This window comes from Cyprinus carpio, chromosome A17, assembly GCF_018340385.1.
Source record: "Cyprinus carpio isolate SPL01 chromosome A17, ASM1834038v1, whole genome shotgun sequence".
Taxonomy (NCBI): Eukaryota; Metazoa; Chordata; class Actinopteri; order Cypriniformes; family Cyprinidae; genus Cyprinus; species Cyprinus carpio.
The window spans coordinates 13,811,540-13,827,563 of NC_056588.1; the positions used below are offsets into that span (position 1 = coordinate 13,811,540).

At 37.4% G+C, this 16,024-nt stretch overlaps 1 protein-coding gene across 1 annotated transcript in view; it reads right to left on the minus strand.

Moving 5' to 3' along the window:
• The window catches only part of LOC109054737 (usherin-like), a 196,342-nt gene that overhangs the window by 17,778 nt on the left and 162,540 nt on the right, over positions 1-16,024 (minus strand). The window contains 6 exon segments of the mRNA XM_042773393.1: positions 3,033-3,468; positions 6,968-7,130; positions 7,472-7,630; positions 11,333-11,490; positions 14,867-15,050; positions 15,313-15,420. Coding sequence (XP_042629327.1) covers positions 3,033-3,468; positions 6,968-7,130; positions 7,472-7,630; positions 11,333-11,490; positions 14,867-15,050; positions 15,313-15,420 — 1,208 coding nt within the window.

Genomic DNA, 16,024 nt, shown 5'->3' on the forward strand with positions numbered 1-16,024 from the left:
AAAGTGTGAATGCAAAAAAAAAAAAAGGAAGAGAGGAAGGGATGGAGCAGGTCTGGTGCTGGCTGTGACTGGGCCTGCCTAATCTCTCATGTAGGCTTGATAAGTGTTCGGTAATGAGGGGCGTCTGCACACATGGTGAGGGAGGAAGCTTTTGGCGGTTCAGACCGCCTGTGTTCTGTAGCCTCATTCAGTCCCGCCGCCATGACGTCCACATTAATCACATGCACTGGCACGAGGTACGGCACACAGCACAGCCAGGAATCAATAGCAGCCCCACCCACCAAAAAATAAAAAAAAAGAAAGAAAAGAGGATGGGCATGCTCAGACCACAAAAGACCACAAGCTGTACTCTCTGCTAAAGCACTACCAAGCAGCATCACACCATCTGCTCCATGATCTGACTCGCCTCCACATACTGTGTGTCTAAGCAAGTGTTTCTAAATCAAAATTACTTGACAGGGTTTACCAATATGTATAATGACCCATATGTTTTTGTGTTCCAAATAAACAACATTCGATTTTAAGACATATTTTTTAAAAGTATTGTTTAGCATATTTCAGTGTTGCTATCATCAAGACGAAAAATCTCTAAAAGTCGTTTCTGGTAATTTAAATAAAGCAGAAATAAAATAAATCATAAATAACTTACTAGATGTAAAATTAGAAATAATTTGTCAACTAACAGAAATAAGTATGTTTAGGCTGTAGTACCAACATTGCTAAAAACTCAACCTCAAATTATTAAAGCTGAATAATGTATATACATATATATATAAACTAAAATGCAAAAGCACATAAAAACTAAAACTATAATAAAACTCCAAATATACAAAAGGCTAACTAAAATATAAATTACAAAACAAACAAACAAAAAACAACAACAACAACAACTGTGTATTCTGCTGATGTAAATAAGCAACCAAGATAAAGTTATCCAGTCTTGAAAGCATCAGCTGAAATTGGTAAAAACCATTTAAATATTGGAATTAGTTTAATGATAAAATGCATTTAATAATTTTTTTTGACATTTATATTCCTTAATTTTTAATTAAACAATTTTTATATAGTTTCTATCTATATAATTTGTTTAATATAGATATTAACTATATAAAACTATATATAAAAATTGTTTAAACAATGTTTAATATGATATAATAATGTATTATATATATATATATATATTAATCTTTAGGTTCTTTAGTTCATAGCTTCATAAAATGTACAGCTATTATTGCAATATAATATATAAAAGTAAATTGATGTAATATTCTTATTATAATATATTGCTTGTTGAGGATTTTTTTTCTTCTTGTCAGATTTATAAGTTCATGTACTAGCAGCAATGACAATTTTTTTTTTGCATAATCCTTCATTCTCAGAAATGAAAACAACTTTACTCCACCAGAGAACATTAACCTGTAGCCACTCAACAGTTGGCAACAGCTAAATCAATATGATGCCCCACTGAGGGCCAAGTATTGACATGGCAGCGGACAGCTGATATAGCACAAAGTCAGTGTCCAAAAAAAGATTTTGCAGGATCGATGGATTATAAATGTAGCCGTGAGAAATTGCACTAATACCCACACTACAATTTCCCCGTGGCAGCTGTTATGTCTTCAGCAGATGATCATGGAAAAACTCAGAGCAGTATGGTTAAATGAACCATTATATTGTGAACTCCTTTCTTTACATTACAAACAATAAGCCCGGTTCTATCTTCTAGAAATCAAAAACTGAAAATACTAGTGCAATTTCACAAGCAGCTTTAATAAGTAATGAAACATAATATTTATTCCCAAAATGTATTCTTATATAATTTACATAATACATTAAATACTCTATAAAAAATACACATTTTAATCATAAGTTATATTACAAAAATGTTCAAAAAATGTACAATTTGCAAAATGATAAATTTGCATCAGCCATTAGATGGCCAGGGTCATAACTCAAGAGGGCTGAGGACACGTGGAAAATTAATTACAAGCTGATTAACTGCAATCTGACGTCACACTTCACCACTGAAGCCGACCTCTGGAGGTCAAGAAAACCTGAAAGGACTGCCAAGAGAATAGAAGCGGAACTGTAAATTACTCTCGGTGAAAAGAGGGGTGCTGATAAAAGGCCTATCCTGGATGATGCTCATTAATTGCTATCAAAATAATTAATTTGTCTATTAAGCAGGCATCTATCTGGTGCTCTGTGGGAGAAGCTGAACTCCTCAGTGGGTTCTGGAATCTTTCCCCTATGGTGTTGCTGCTATCAGGGGGCAAGCTGGCTCTGTTCACACTTGTTTTGAACAGGAGCTCAAGCTGAAGCCTTTAATTTGGCCATGATGCAGTTGTGAGCATCTGCGAGAAAAGCAGCACACTATTTTTCCTCGGTGTCAAACATGAATCACAGCAGCTACTTTTATAGGTGGAGACATCAGCGGATGAGGAATCTGTTTAAACATGCGAGCAATGGGCTGATCGCTGATTAATGATCTCAGACAGATGCTGATGCTGGAGACTGGAAATTTCAGGTGCTGAAGCTGAACTTAGAACTAGAAGCAGTTGCAGCCAAAAACACAACAATGGCTCAATACACACTCAAAGTAGGCTCAAAATAACTCATAAAAATAATCTAAGCAAGCAATCTAGCTATACTTAACTATAAAATCAACTATAATTTTAGTTCAAGATTAACCTGCAAGATTAGCCTAACTGTTTTCAGACAAGGGTGTTTTCTTGCATTTTGTCAAGCATTTTAAATGTTTATGAGTTTACTGATCAAAGGTTCGGTCTGTAATATGTTCGGTTTTTTTTTTTTTTATTTTTATTTTTTTTTAGGTTGTTCATTAAATTTTTTATTTTTTTTACATTTTTAATTATTATATATCCTCTGTCTGGCATGAACGGCTGTATCTTTATTTCTGGTTTCTGTCTAATAATAGGAAAATAAGTGTTGCCTTTTTATTAATTTGATAGATTGGTGTAAAATCTTTTTTTGTGGGTGCTATTTCATGGAACATTACTCAGTCGTCTTGCTTCTTTCCACATGGTTAATTTATCACATAATAACAAACTTCTCACATAATGTATCAAATTGATGGGAGATAAGAGTATTACCAGAACTGTAAGAGCAGTAACAGTTGTGGAGTTGAACGTAGGATCGTTGGGTAGTTTCTGGTACACCACTCTGTAGTTGGAGATCATTCCGTTTGGCATGCTAGGCTGGGTCCAGCTCAGCAGAAGCGAGTAGGCACTGGCAGGGCGGGCCGAGGGCGTGTCCATTCCCTGTGGTTCTGCCTCTAGAGTTCGGACGGAGGTCCAGGAGCTGGAGGCAGAGCCTTTAGAGTTGTCGGCGCTGACTCTGTATTCATATTCACTGAACGGTAGAAGGGAATCTGAGGCATCGATGAATTCTAGGGGACCTTCGGTCCAGATGAACACCAGCAGCTCCTCTTGAGTTCCAGTTGGCCGCCTGGAAGAGACAGAATTAAGATTACATGAAAAAACAGAAATCCTTCATCTGCCATATAATGAAAGACAGGAAAAACATGACAAAAGGTACAAAGTATCTTCTTTAAAGACCCTTCAAATGTGGTTGCAGTTAAAAATGAGGCCCCAAAACAAACAAATAGTGGGGGTGCCAAAGGATGGATGCAGAGATGAGGAAGAGCACACAGAGAAGCATGTGGAGCAGGGGAAGAGCGCTGGGCTTTGCTCAAGCTTCGTTAATTCCTCCACATTAGAGGCCTGGCTTCCATGCTGCTGGAGAAAATGACATTCACCGCTCTAATGTGGCCCCTGCCGGCCCCACTCGCACCGCAACAGCCTAATCTCACCCACTGCATAAAAATAAAGCCAAACAGAGACTGGCAGGGGAGAGGAACGTCTCATACCATGGCGCTAAACTACAGCACACAGCTGCGATCAGCAGTCTTTTCCACACACATACAGACACTGCATCTGGAACACAAGATGTCTTCTTTTTTCATTTACTTTTACTTCACTGGTTAAAAAATGTAGGTAAAGTTATTTATTTTATTTTCATCTTTTTTACAGTGTTAATTTCGTTAACGAAGACGACGACGAAAAATATTCGTTAACGAACATTTTTTCTGTGACGAAGACGAGACGTTGACGAGCTAAAAATAATATCTGACATTTTTGCTGCTGTGCCTTTTTACAGACATCCACTTCATATATAAAATGAGCAACAGGACTTCTTCACTTACAAAATGCTTTGCCATCACAGGAATTAATTACATATCAAATATATAAAAGAAAACTGTTATTTTAAATTGTAATAATATTTCAGAATATTACTGTTTTTACTGCATTTTTAAACAAATAAATGCAGCCTTTGGGAGCATAAGAGACTTATTAAAAAAAAAAAACAATTTTTTTAAATACTTACTGTACCTATATATATACACATTTCAGCCACTCTTCCATAACACTAGGATTCACTGGACAGACATGCAGAGCAGCAGGTACTACACACAGCCAGGAAGAGTTTTCCAACTTTTTTAAATTAAATATCTATCCTATCTCTCCTACTTCCTCCTTATGAGTTAAAAAAATCCAGACACATTTTTGCCGATAAGTTCAAATGCAATCTATTTGAAGATCAATAAATTAAACTCTTTTATTTTAAAACATCAACAAGAATTTGATTTATCATGATATGACCCATTTCAGAAGTCCAGCATCTTGAGGCTGCAACAGCTAGCTGATTAAGGAGTTCATCAACTTCATCAATGCTTTTATTGTCTCACCAGCATCTGCAGCAACTGAATGCATGCAATATGAACATGGATGTATTCTTAGGAACTGATTTACAATAATTCTGTACAGCAGCCAAGGACTATCCCAGGTGGGACTCTCCTGTGTAATACAAGTTAAATGCGTGGAGGACAAACATCCCTGAGGAGGGGACACTCACTTCACAATCTCAGATAACCTCCAATGAGCTGAATACATACACAATAGCACATTAAACCGATTACATTTAGCGCGGCGCTGATCGCTGGTATTAAGATGAGCAGATAGAATAATACACCAAGTCCATTATGCCACGAGTGAATTCTCTGCCCCCTGTATGTGATGTATTTGCCAGAGTTTATCCCGCTCCCAAATCAGGGCTAAGATGAAATCCAGTCATGCGTTTGTCGGAATGCACCGGCATCTGTGGCTATGCTAATGATATTTTCTTAAGATTTATGCGGGCTTAGACTGATCTGACCTTGCATATGAATGACACTGGTCAACAAGCCGCATTGCCCTTGATTAAAATCTTACCCTGTTGCTAACACACACACAATCATACTCGCGTAGAAGCTGTAAACACTGTTTTTGCTGCCATCCAAGAGTGAAAACGTTGGGAAGACATCTCAATATATGGTTTAATCTGATCATTGTCTGGAATCCTTCACGTCAAATCTGAATGGTTTAAATTGGCGTTCACAATGTGCAGCAATAAAGGTTCAAACACGGCTGGCTGTGTTGTTTCCGAACATAAGGGCAATGATGGCAGCGTAATGATAGAGTTAGCTACTCCCCGGCGCATTGCTCTCCGTTCTCCTTGAAGGATGCTTCTGTAACAGCGGAGTAAAGCATTCTGATGTGATCGTGCCATGTCAGTCTTAGCTTTATTTCCTCTGTGCGGGGTGCATTCTGTTTCATATTGCTCTCAAACAGTTCTGAATGTGCCTGGAATAATCAAAGTCAGCAGGGCAAAGTCATCTTCCATTTAGAGCTGCCGATCAGCCTCTCTCTCCCTCTTCTCTGCACTCAGATACCACAGTCACTGATATACAGCTGATATCCACATAAGCACTTCACACTCCATTCTGCGTTTTCCTGCTGTCAGTTAGACAGGAACTAGAGAGGAAATGTTGACAAGTGTAACCAGCAGTGATTGGCCTGTTCACCTCAAGGTCACAGCATAATTACTGTTTGTGTTCGACTACGTTTCCGGCCTTCCTTTCAAACATGCCCTGACATGGACTCACATCTACACACACATTTATCCTCATGCAAGCTTTGCTCTGACATTAGTCTGACAGCATCTCTGTATGGAAGTGCATTTGCAGAGATTGAGCGTGGAGTGCTGATAAATAGTACAGGGTAACATGTCCACTGAGCCAAAATATGTCTTTAAATATCCCTATGGAACTAACTTTATTCAAGTACTGACAACTGGATGTCATGCTAATATAGCTATGAATGTTCTATTCTTATTCTGATGATTCTCAATTTCCATCAAGTTTTGAATGATGAGTCTTTTTTTCCCCCTCATTGACATTTCTTTAGCTCAAAAAGTACAGCATGGTACTAGTAGCGCCAAAGTTATGAGATCAATTGCCAGACAATGCATGAATGGAAATGCTGAAATATCAGTGAACATTTCTGTGACAAATGTCTCTTTCCAAATGTCTTGCACAAAGGTTTAAAACCTAGTGGTTCATGATGGAACTGCAGGGGATTTTTGAGATTGTGACAGAGACAGCAATGCTAAAGTAAATTCAAATGAATTACATAACTGTCAATTTTACCCTTCCGGTCAAATATTGCGCTGCAAACATCATTAACAGCTTTAAGTTGTCAATGCTGGCAAATGACCATAGTATAAGCTTCGCATCGCCTGGTTCTTTGCCTCCGAGTCGTGCATTAAAATCTTTTAATGCACAGCTAGCAATGCATTATCCCTTACTTAGATTTAACAATTCAAAATCAAATCGGGGGTGATACAGTAAGTAAATATTAAGGCTGTACAGATTAAGTTGTCAAAATAACCCTGTTCTAGCAAACAGACTACAATGGGTCTACAGGCACAAGTCTACAGCCTATCAGTCAAAAATCCTGATGACCAAGTGTGCAGAGTGATCTGATTAGTCTTATGTTGTGCAGTGAGCGGCATGGTATGAGATGCCAGGATGTTTTGTTGATCGTATGTGAGAGTGAGTGCTCTGTACCTGTAAATGAAGTAGCTAGTGATGAGGCCGTTGGGTTTGTTTGGCGGACTCCAGCAGACCACGATAACGGCCGCACCGGCAGCTTTGAGAACTGGAGGGTCCTGAGCTAAGGGAGCAGCTTCAGGGGTCCGAACAGACAGCCCCTGTCCTACACCACAACCATCTGCACATACAAATATTTAAATGAAACCCTTTGATACATAGCTGAAATCACAACTAATACAACATATTTAAACAGAGAGAAAGGACAAATTGTAAATATGTTTCCTTGGTTTTCCCCCCTTATTTTAGGTACTGATTTAAATACATTAAATATTTACAGAGCCAAATATATATATATATATACAACAAAGTTAACTCAAACGATCTGATTGTTGTAAACCTGAAATGAGATCTATGCCCCTAATCGTATCATTTAAGTTTCTGTTTTCTATATTTTCTTCTTTCATCCATCTTTTATTTGACTATTTTCTTAAGGTTTGCACTGTTTAGGTTTCAGAGTACCTGGCTGACAGGCCTGTACTTGAATGTGGTAGATGGTATAGGGGTCCAATCCTTGCAGTAACAGGAAGTGCTCTGGTCCAGCACGGCGGATGAGGGGCCGCTCAGTGCCTGCATTGAGCAGGACGTTATATTCCAAAGGGGCACTTGAATTATACACACCTTAAAGGGAAACAGAAATATAAAGTCACATTTACTTCTTTTTACTAACTGATATCCAGTCATATGCATTAGAGAAACATGTTAGATAAAGTAATTTTAGTCTGTTAGTCTTTACAAATAGTGCCTGCTACTGCACAGTGTTGCTGGTACAGTATCTAGATACCTTAAAAACTAGAGGTATAACAATCATTTCATTCACTAAAAGCAGATATATAGGGGAGACCAGGGAAGGTTATAACTCTTTTTGCAGTTTTCCAATACATTTTTCTGCTATTAAGTTTTGAAATCTAAAACTTATAAATATAATATGTATAAAGGTCCTACTCCACTATCAGAGTAAGCTGCAACACTTTTAGAAAACAGCTGTTTCAAATGTTGGCTTATACACTGTCCCATTTTGTGCAATCTTTGTGAGATTTCTAAACTCCCAGAAGTGTTTCCGGTGGCTACTATTCCTAAGCATCAGACGGCGTCAGTGACTGATACCTTGAGCTAAAATGACACAACATACACTTTATCAGTCAGACATTTATTTATTTATTTATTTATTTTTTTTGGAATTTATGTCTACTAATTAATTGTTATTGTGGATGTTTTTTAATGTTTATGGTAATTTTTGCTCATGATAAGCAATATAAAGAAATCAGTAAGATGGTTTGTCTGTTGTACATTGCCAACAAAGGTAACTGACTTAGCCCAAAATAGTCACACTTTAGTTTGGGGACCAATTATCACTATTGACTAACTATAAACTATAACTTTTGCATTAATAAACTTCTAAATTGCTGCTTAGGTATGGGGTAGAATTAAGCAGAAACATGACAGCAGAAACGTGACACCAGGGTTGCCAGGTTTTCACAGCAAAACCCGCCCAATTGCAACTCAAAACTAGCCCAAAACTACCCCAATCGCATTCCGGGGGGTAAAATACAAATTTTTGTTGGGGTTCCCCAGGTAGAAGTTGCATTCCAGGGGCTAAATATCACATTATTGGTGTCGCTTCAAACCGCGGACATGAAAAACATACCGCGGCAACAGTGTAAAAGTAGCCCGATTCTGTGGGAAAACCACAGACTTGGCAACACTGCGTGACACAAATGCAACCACTTACTAAACCAATAACTTAACTGACAAACTAACTGAAAAGATTAGTGCCAACCCACCAAGAAAACAAACACACAGTCAGCTCACACAGTCCACAATCACAATATACAAAGAGCCGTATGTACTCGTAATACAGTGAAAGTACTGACATACAGTGGATCTGACACTTTGGGAAGCTTTGCCCTTGATTCAACATCCTTCTGGGCAAGCAAGCACTTCCCCCGTTCCGACTATCCCACCACTGTCCGAAACACACAGACACACACGGTCTTCGGCAATGCATTTGAACTAAAGAATGTAGAGTTCTGGCATCCACGCTTTGTTAATATTCCCATCACTAGCGCCTTTCATAATTTACGGCAACTGGAGGCTGATAGGTTATTCAACATTTATGAAACCCGAGATGTATTCAGAATGGGCTGATTATCTTTACAAATGAAAAAGTTAAATTATTCAACTTCCTTCATTGCGTCTCCCTGAGCAGATGTAGTCTTTTGCCTGTGACACAAAAACCCGCTGGAATTAGACGGCGCTTTGATCAAAGCTTCCTGCCTGAGAAGTTCAGTCGCACAGGTCCCTAAGTTCTATTATTTACAACTAATCACTGACTTTGGAGTTTTTTCACTTTTAACTTGAATGAGAGTCTAATAAGAAATAATGGCACAAAGGAAAAGAAAAGGAACATGCTATCAGATCTGATCCATCAAGCACAGGTGCAGCTTAAAACCATGCCCATTTCTGCATTCGGACTTAACCAAGCGTGAGATATTGTAGTTTGAAGCCATAGATTTTTCGCTCGCCTCTCTTGGAATGTAAAGTCAATAAAAGATCTGGGCTATGTAAATGTTTTCTGTGGGTATCAGGGCTGTTTAAGGGCTTTTATGGTGTAATTGAGGTTGTTTAAGGGGATCCTCTCACAGGAGAGAGGCATAATGGGGCAATAATAGCAAAAGATGGACCATCTGAGGCAGACAATCAGGACCGCTTGAATGTAGTCTGTGAAATCACTCTTGAGTGTGCGAATATGCATGCACACGCTTTAACACTCACTCACCCACCCACACCTTCTTAAGGGAAAACAAATAAAGAGCATGCAAATTCGCTTTGGACACATGACCAGGTGAACACATACACAGATCTGACATGCAAAGGGTAGATGCTGAACATATTCGCTCTCTTGCATATGCTGGGTAGATGCTGCAAGCACGTATAAGAGCAGTCTGGGTTGCTTGAGTCTGTGAACTACTTCTGCTAATACCACAGGGAGAAAGAGGAGAGAGAATTTGCATTTGCTCTTCATGTGGGAGAATGTTCGGTCCACATGCAAAGTGGGATGTGCAGATGAGCCTGAAATATTATTAATCTTCATCGCTCAAAATTTGAAGGAATATTAGCTGTGGGTATAGCACTGTTATATAAACATGTTTAAAAAAATAACCAAGGCATTTCAACAAAACCTTTTATTTCGTGGAACAGTGATCAAAATTAGAGAACAGTAACCACTGTAGCGCGAAAGAACATTACAACTAAAATTTTAGAGGGTTACAGCTGTCAGAAATTAGTAGGAAGTGTAGAGGCCCTTGGTTTGAGTGCCTTCAGCACATCTGTGGCTAGTTTCTCATATTGTGCTGGTGTGATCTTGGTCCACTCTTCTTGTGTAGTGGGTTTCTTAGCCATAACTTTGTTGCCAAAGATTTTCATTTGGGATTAGATCAGGACTCTGGGTTGGGCATTTCATTATTTCAATGTTTTCAGCTTCAAGGAACTGCTTTACCCATTTTGCAGTGTGACAGTGGGCATTGCCTTGCATGAAAATTGCAGGCTGACTTGGAGATGCTTGCAGGGAAGGTTCTGATAAAACAGGGTGCATTCATCCTGCCATGTAGCTCTATAAGAGGCCCAACTCCTGCTGCACAAAACATCCCCCAAACCATGATACTTCCTCATCCACCTTTCACTAATTTCTTTACGCACTTGAGGTTCAGTCTTTCCACATAAGTGTAGATATTGTTTCCTGTAAAAGCTCTGTGTGGTGACTTATCCATTCAGTCTCAACTTGATCTCAGCTTTTTGGGCTTTTAGAAGATAAATCAAGAGTACAACCAAGAAAGCTGAAATGCCACTAAATAAATATACAGTTAAGAAATAAATAAACCTATGTGTGCTTTCGTTTGAGTGGGTGCACCAACATGCACGTGATCAGCATTGGTACATACATCCAATACCTGAAATTCACCTCAACTCCACAGCAACAGCGGAGAGGGAGAGAATGAATGGAAAAGGATTGAACAGTGATGGGAGAACACACGCAGGTGAAGGGCAAGCGCATCTCAAACAACTCTCCCCTAAATCACACTAGAGGTAGGAAAAGCTGTCACTTAGGTTTGAATGTTAATTGATTGGTGGGACCCATCTACGTCTGGCCCGCACTGATGCATGTACACTACAACCATGTTGGGCTCCTGGTAAATTACATACAACGCCACTCGTAAATCCCTGCCTGTGTGCCGTCACTCTCGCAGGCCCGAGCAGGGATAAATCAGCCTTGCATGAGTGTTAATAGAGAGGCTGCATAGCGCATTAGGTTGTAAACATTACCTGGGGGTGACCAGGCAACAAAGACGGAGCGAGGGCCATGGAGGCTGACATTATACGGAGGAGGAATCCTTTCTGGGGAGGAGATGGGGGTCTGAATGACGTATCGATCACTGAGACTGCTCCCGCCGCCGGTGTTGGCCTCCAACTCGTACACATATCTGTGAAGCAAAGATGGATAGGAGATAAATAAGTCAACTGCAAAACTAAATTATGCTACTAGCTTAAAATTCTCCTGTCACAGAAGTTAAATTTGCATCTGTTTCAGCGATTCTCCATTTCAGGTGGGAGACGATGCTTCATTTAATTATTCATTGTCTGCAAGAGAGGCGGGTGCATTGATTCTGCCATTATGCCATGTCTTTAACAGAGGATGTGCTTCTTTCATTGGAGTTCTCAGAATTAAGGCATGAATGTCGGTGTAACAAACCAAATGTTATTTAAAATTATTAATGCAAGCTAAAAATAAATACTCGCACAGCTAGTTCAGAATGATGTCATATAGACAAATTTACAACAGTTACATCAGACCTTACAAAAACCACACAAAATATATTTTATAAAAAAAATACACTGTATGCACTGTATCAATAGCAGCAAAAATTATTTCATTATAAAAAACAACAACAACAACAAAAAAAACAACTTGGTTACTTGTTTTTGAATCTGTTCATGTATGGTTTCCTGAACCATCACATTTAACCGTTGCCCGGTGAAATTTTGTGGGCAAATTTTTTTTGAGGGCGAAAGATTTTGCACAAGATAACCCTGCCAGGTTTACTCGTTAACAAAATCTAAAACCATTAAAAAATATATCATAATTTGAAATAAAATAAACATTTCCTGAAATAAAACATTTTATTACAGCTACTTGCCAAAGCAACTTTTGTCATTTCCATTTAAAGCTGAAGTACTAAAATAACTAAACCTAAATAAAACTTAATAAAAACTATATAGAAATATTGAAAAAATAAAAAAGGACAAAATCACAAAATTTTTATCACATTAAAATGAAAACTGAAAATATATAAATAAAATATAATTACAAATATTAACAGAATCTGTAAAGACAGATGGTTAGTATCACAAAATAAACTGGCAGTACTTTAACATTAAATTAAATTAATTTAAAAGACTTTTCAAAGAGGGTTTCACCAGAATAAATAAAATCACTGATTAAAATATAAACAAATAAACCTATCTAGAAATTGTCAACTAGTCAGCTATTGACCCTCATGAAATGTACAGTTCTGTTTCTGTTATAAATGGAGACAAGAAAAGGCTCAGATGACTAAGCCTTCTTAGAATTCTGCTTTTACATTATACTTGATTCATTGGAAATGTCCCTGCTGGATCAATATGATGTGATACTATTTAACAGATGACATTGTTAATGCAATGCTGGTCAGCCCCTCCACTGTGATCTGTGACAGGCGTGACAGATGCTCTGAACAGACATGCATATGAATAGAAAGGGAAGTGTGTGTGTGTGTGTGTGTGTGTGTACGTGCATGTATTAACACCTGATGTGAGTTATAAAAACACTCTGCGGAAGGCTCTTTTAAGACATACATGACTTCACAAGATAGATTTGCCTTTTAAACAGAGATGGGTGTCAGTGCAAAGGTGTGCATTAGCAATGTATGTGGGTCATGTTGAACATTAAAGGCTTTTAATTTGCCATAAACTCCATAGCCAGCCATTAATACCTCCACATGAACTATTGTTCCAGCACTATCCCTTTAAAATAGTCACATCAGTTATTATATACCGTGCTCATCATGTGTAATAAAAGCATTAGCTAAATTAATCAGAGAACACACACATGAAGAGTCTCGCCAGAGAACAGCTGTGCACACCAACGCGGCCATTGTGTGTTGCATATTTTAAGTCAAATAAACACGATGTGGCGCATCAAAGGAGGTGGCGATCAGCTAATCTGTTTCCCCAGAGGGAGAAAGGTTATTATTTCACTCGTCAGAGAGACTTTCTACGATGGTGAGGTAAGTGACAGCTAATCAACATTGTCATAAATAATCGATGAGCAGGAGTGTTGGCAGAACACCCCCCAGCCCCCTGCTTAACTGTTTTCAGCCTATAGCCTCTCCGGATAATGAACTGCTCGTCTGCCACTGTTACAGGGCTAAATTGGAAGACGAAAGGGAAAGAAAAGAGCACAGGAAAAGGGAATGCCTTTTGGCAGGTCCTCTGGAATTATGGCAAATTAAACGTCATGGCTATCCCCGTCTCTGTTTGGAGCTACAGTACAAACACAAGCAGTGGAGGGACAATGAGAGGGAGGTCAGGTGACTAAATGACCTGTCCAAACTGTCCAATCAGAAGACACATGGTTTTGACAGTTTAAATCAGTGTAGAAGATATAGATTTGCATGTTGAAAAAGGTTTATATAAAGGTTTCTCTCTCTCTCTCTCTCTCTATATATATATATATACGTTAGAGAATGCAGTGAACAATCTACGAATCACTGATTGTAAAATAATGAAACAAACAGATTTATCCTGTCTTAAGCAGCTTATGAGACTGAACCATTGCAAATATTTACACAACATATTACACAAACTAACCAATTATTTTGCACACACAGGGTCCCTGTGTGCATTTTTTGAATACAGCCAACCAACAGATTTCACAGATGCTGAGACTGAGAATATATTCGTGAATAACGAGGCAGTAACAAAACAGCTAAATTTCTTTCCCTCATAATTACTTAAGTTGAACATTAAGCAGATCTTTTTTTATTATTCAGCACATAAAAAAATAGTTTAAATTTACAATTTGAATTTACAATTCAAATGTGTCTACAAAACTGATTACAAATACAATAAAAAATACTAATATGAAAATTAGATATTTAAATAAATATTGTAATTAATAAATAAATTTGAATTATTTCTATATTATACTATTTATATACTTTAATTACAATGTCCTACTTAAATTATATTTTAAAAGATTACAATTAAATTAATTTAAAATTTAACATTAATGTGCAAATGTAAAAATTATTTCAAATATTTTAATCAAATAATAAATTATTATATTAAAGTTTTATAATAAAACTATATATATATATATATATATATATATATATATATATAATTTATTGAATATATACAATATACAGTATAGAGAGAAAGAGAGAGATTGAGAGAGACATTTTACTTTTTTTCAATTATGTAATAATATTTAATTATTAATAAATGTATGAAAAAAAGTATTAAAAAATCCTATAACAGTCTGTCTCATTATCCATCAACAGCAGAAAAGTTGTGTTGCTGTCCTATGCTGAGTTACAAGAGGAATGCGATCAATACGACTTTCCAAGCCAATGCTGCTGCTCATTAGCTAGCCTCCCTGCTCACTCCTCTTAAAAACTTCTAATGATTTATCAGAGCAGCTCTGTAACTGAAGAGCTCTGTTATTGTAGTGTCCCAGGATTATTTAAGACACATAGGATTAGATGTCATCGATAATCAAGTGCTAATGGCTTGTTAAAGATGGCTGATAGATAGAACCTGGTGTTGGGCTGAAGGCCAGTGTCTATGTAGCTCATCTCTCCTCCGTCACCGGTGAAGACGACCACTCCGTCACGCAGCAGCCGATACTGAGAGAGCAGGCCATTGGGTTTGAGAGGTTGGCTCCAGTGAAGCTCCACTGCTGAGGAGTTCAACTGGATATGTCTGGGCACTGTCCACACATCTAGAGAGAGAGAAAGAGAGAGAGAGAGGATGAGAGAGGGAGACAGAGAGAGGGAGAGAGAGAAAAAAGAGGACAGTAAGAGGCAAGTGTTGATAAAAGGCCACCATTTGATACATACAGAGCTGTTGGGAAGGCTTATTGTGCAAAGATTGTAATATAAATGATTATGCATTGAGAAATCAAAAGAATTAATTTTTTTAAGGTTCTGAAATGTTTTTACTGTGAGATGATATGAGATGAGTGACTGTGTATGTGCATTAACCTGCTGGTGCATCTTCCAGTGTGCGGCCCATAGATGGCTGACTTGCTCCACAGCCAGCTGCAGTGCATGCAACAACAATGAAGCTGTAGTTGGTGTGAGGCTCCAGACCTGCAAAAATATTCATAAAGTCAATAAACAGTATTGCCTTTAAACTCCACACAGAACAATCACCTCTTCAATTACAGTACATATCCATAGGTGCTAATGAATTTATTATTAAACATATAATAATATAATTTCAAAGTATTATTATTATTAACCAGGAAAATCCCACTGAGATTCTCTTCTTATAGAGAGACTTGGTCAAGACATTAAATAATATTAAATATGAATATAATGTAATATCTTTAATAATTGTTCACACATATAAATCTCTCTCTCTCTCTCTCTCTCTCTCTCTCTCTCTCTTCTCTATATCTCTCTCTATATATATATATATATATATATATATATATATATATATATATATATAAACTATCAATACTAATACTTAAATTAGCTGATTTAAATGTATAACAACTCTTATTAATGTACTTCACATGACATGAATATTCATTCCAGAACATTCTTGGATTGTTTAATGTAATATTTTGGCCAAAGTAGTAATGAAAAGCTAAATGTATAAATAACAGAATCAACAAAAGCTTTTTGTTTCATTAAAAAGCAGTGTATACATGTTATTGTAATTATAATTTGTCAAAAATAAATACAA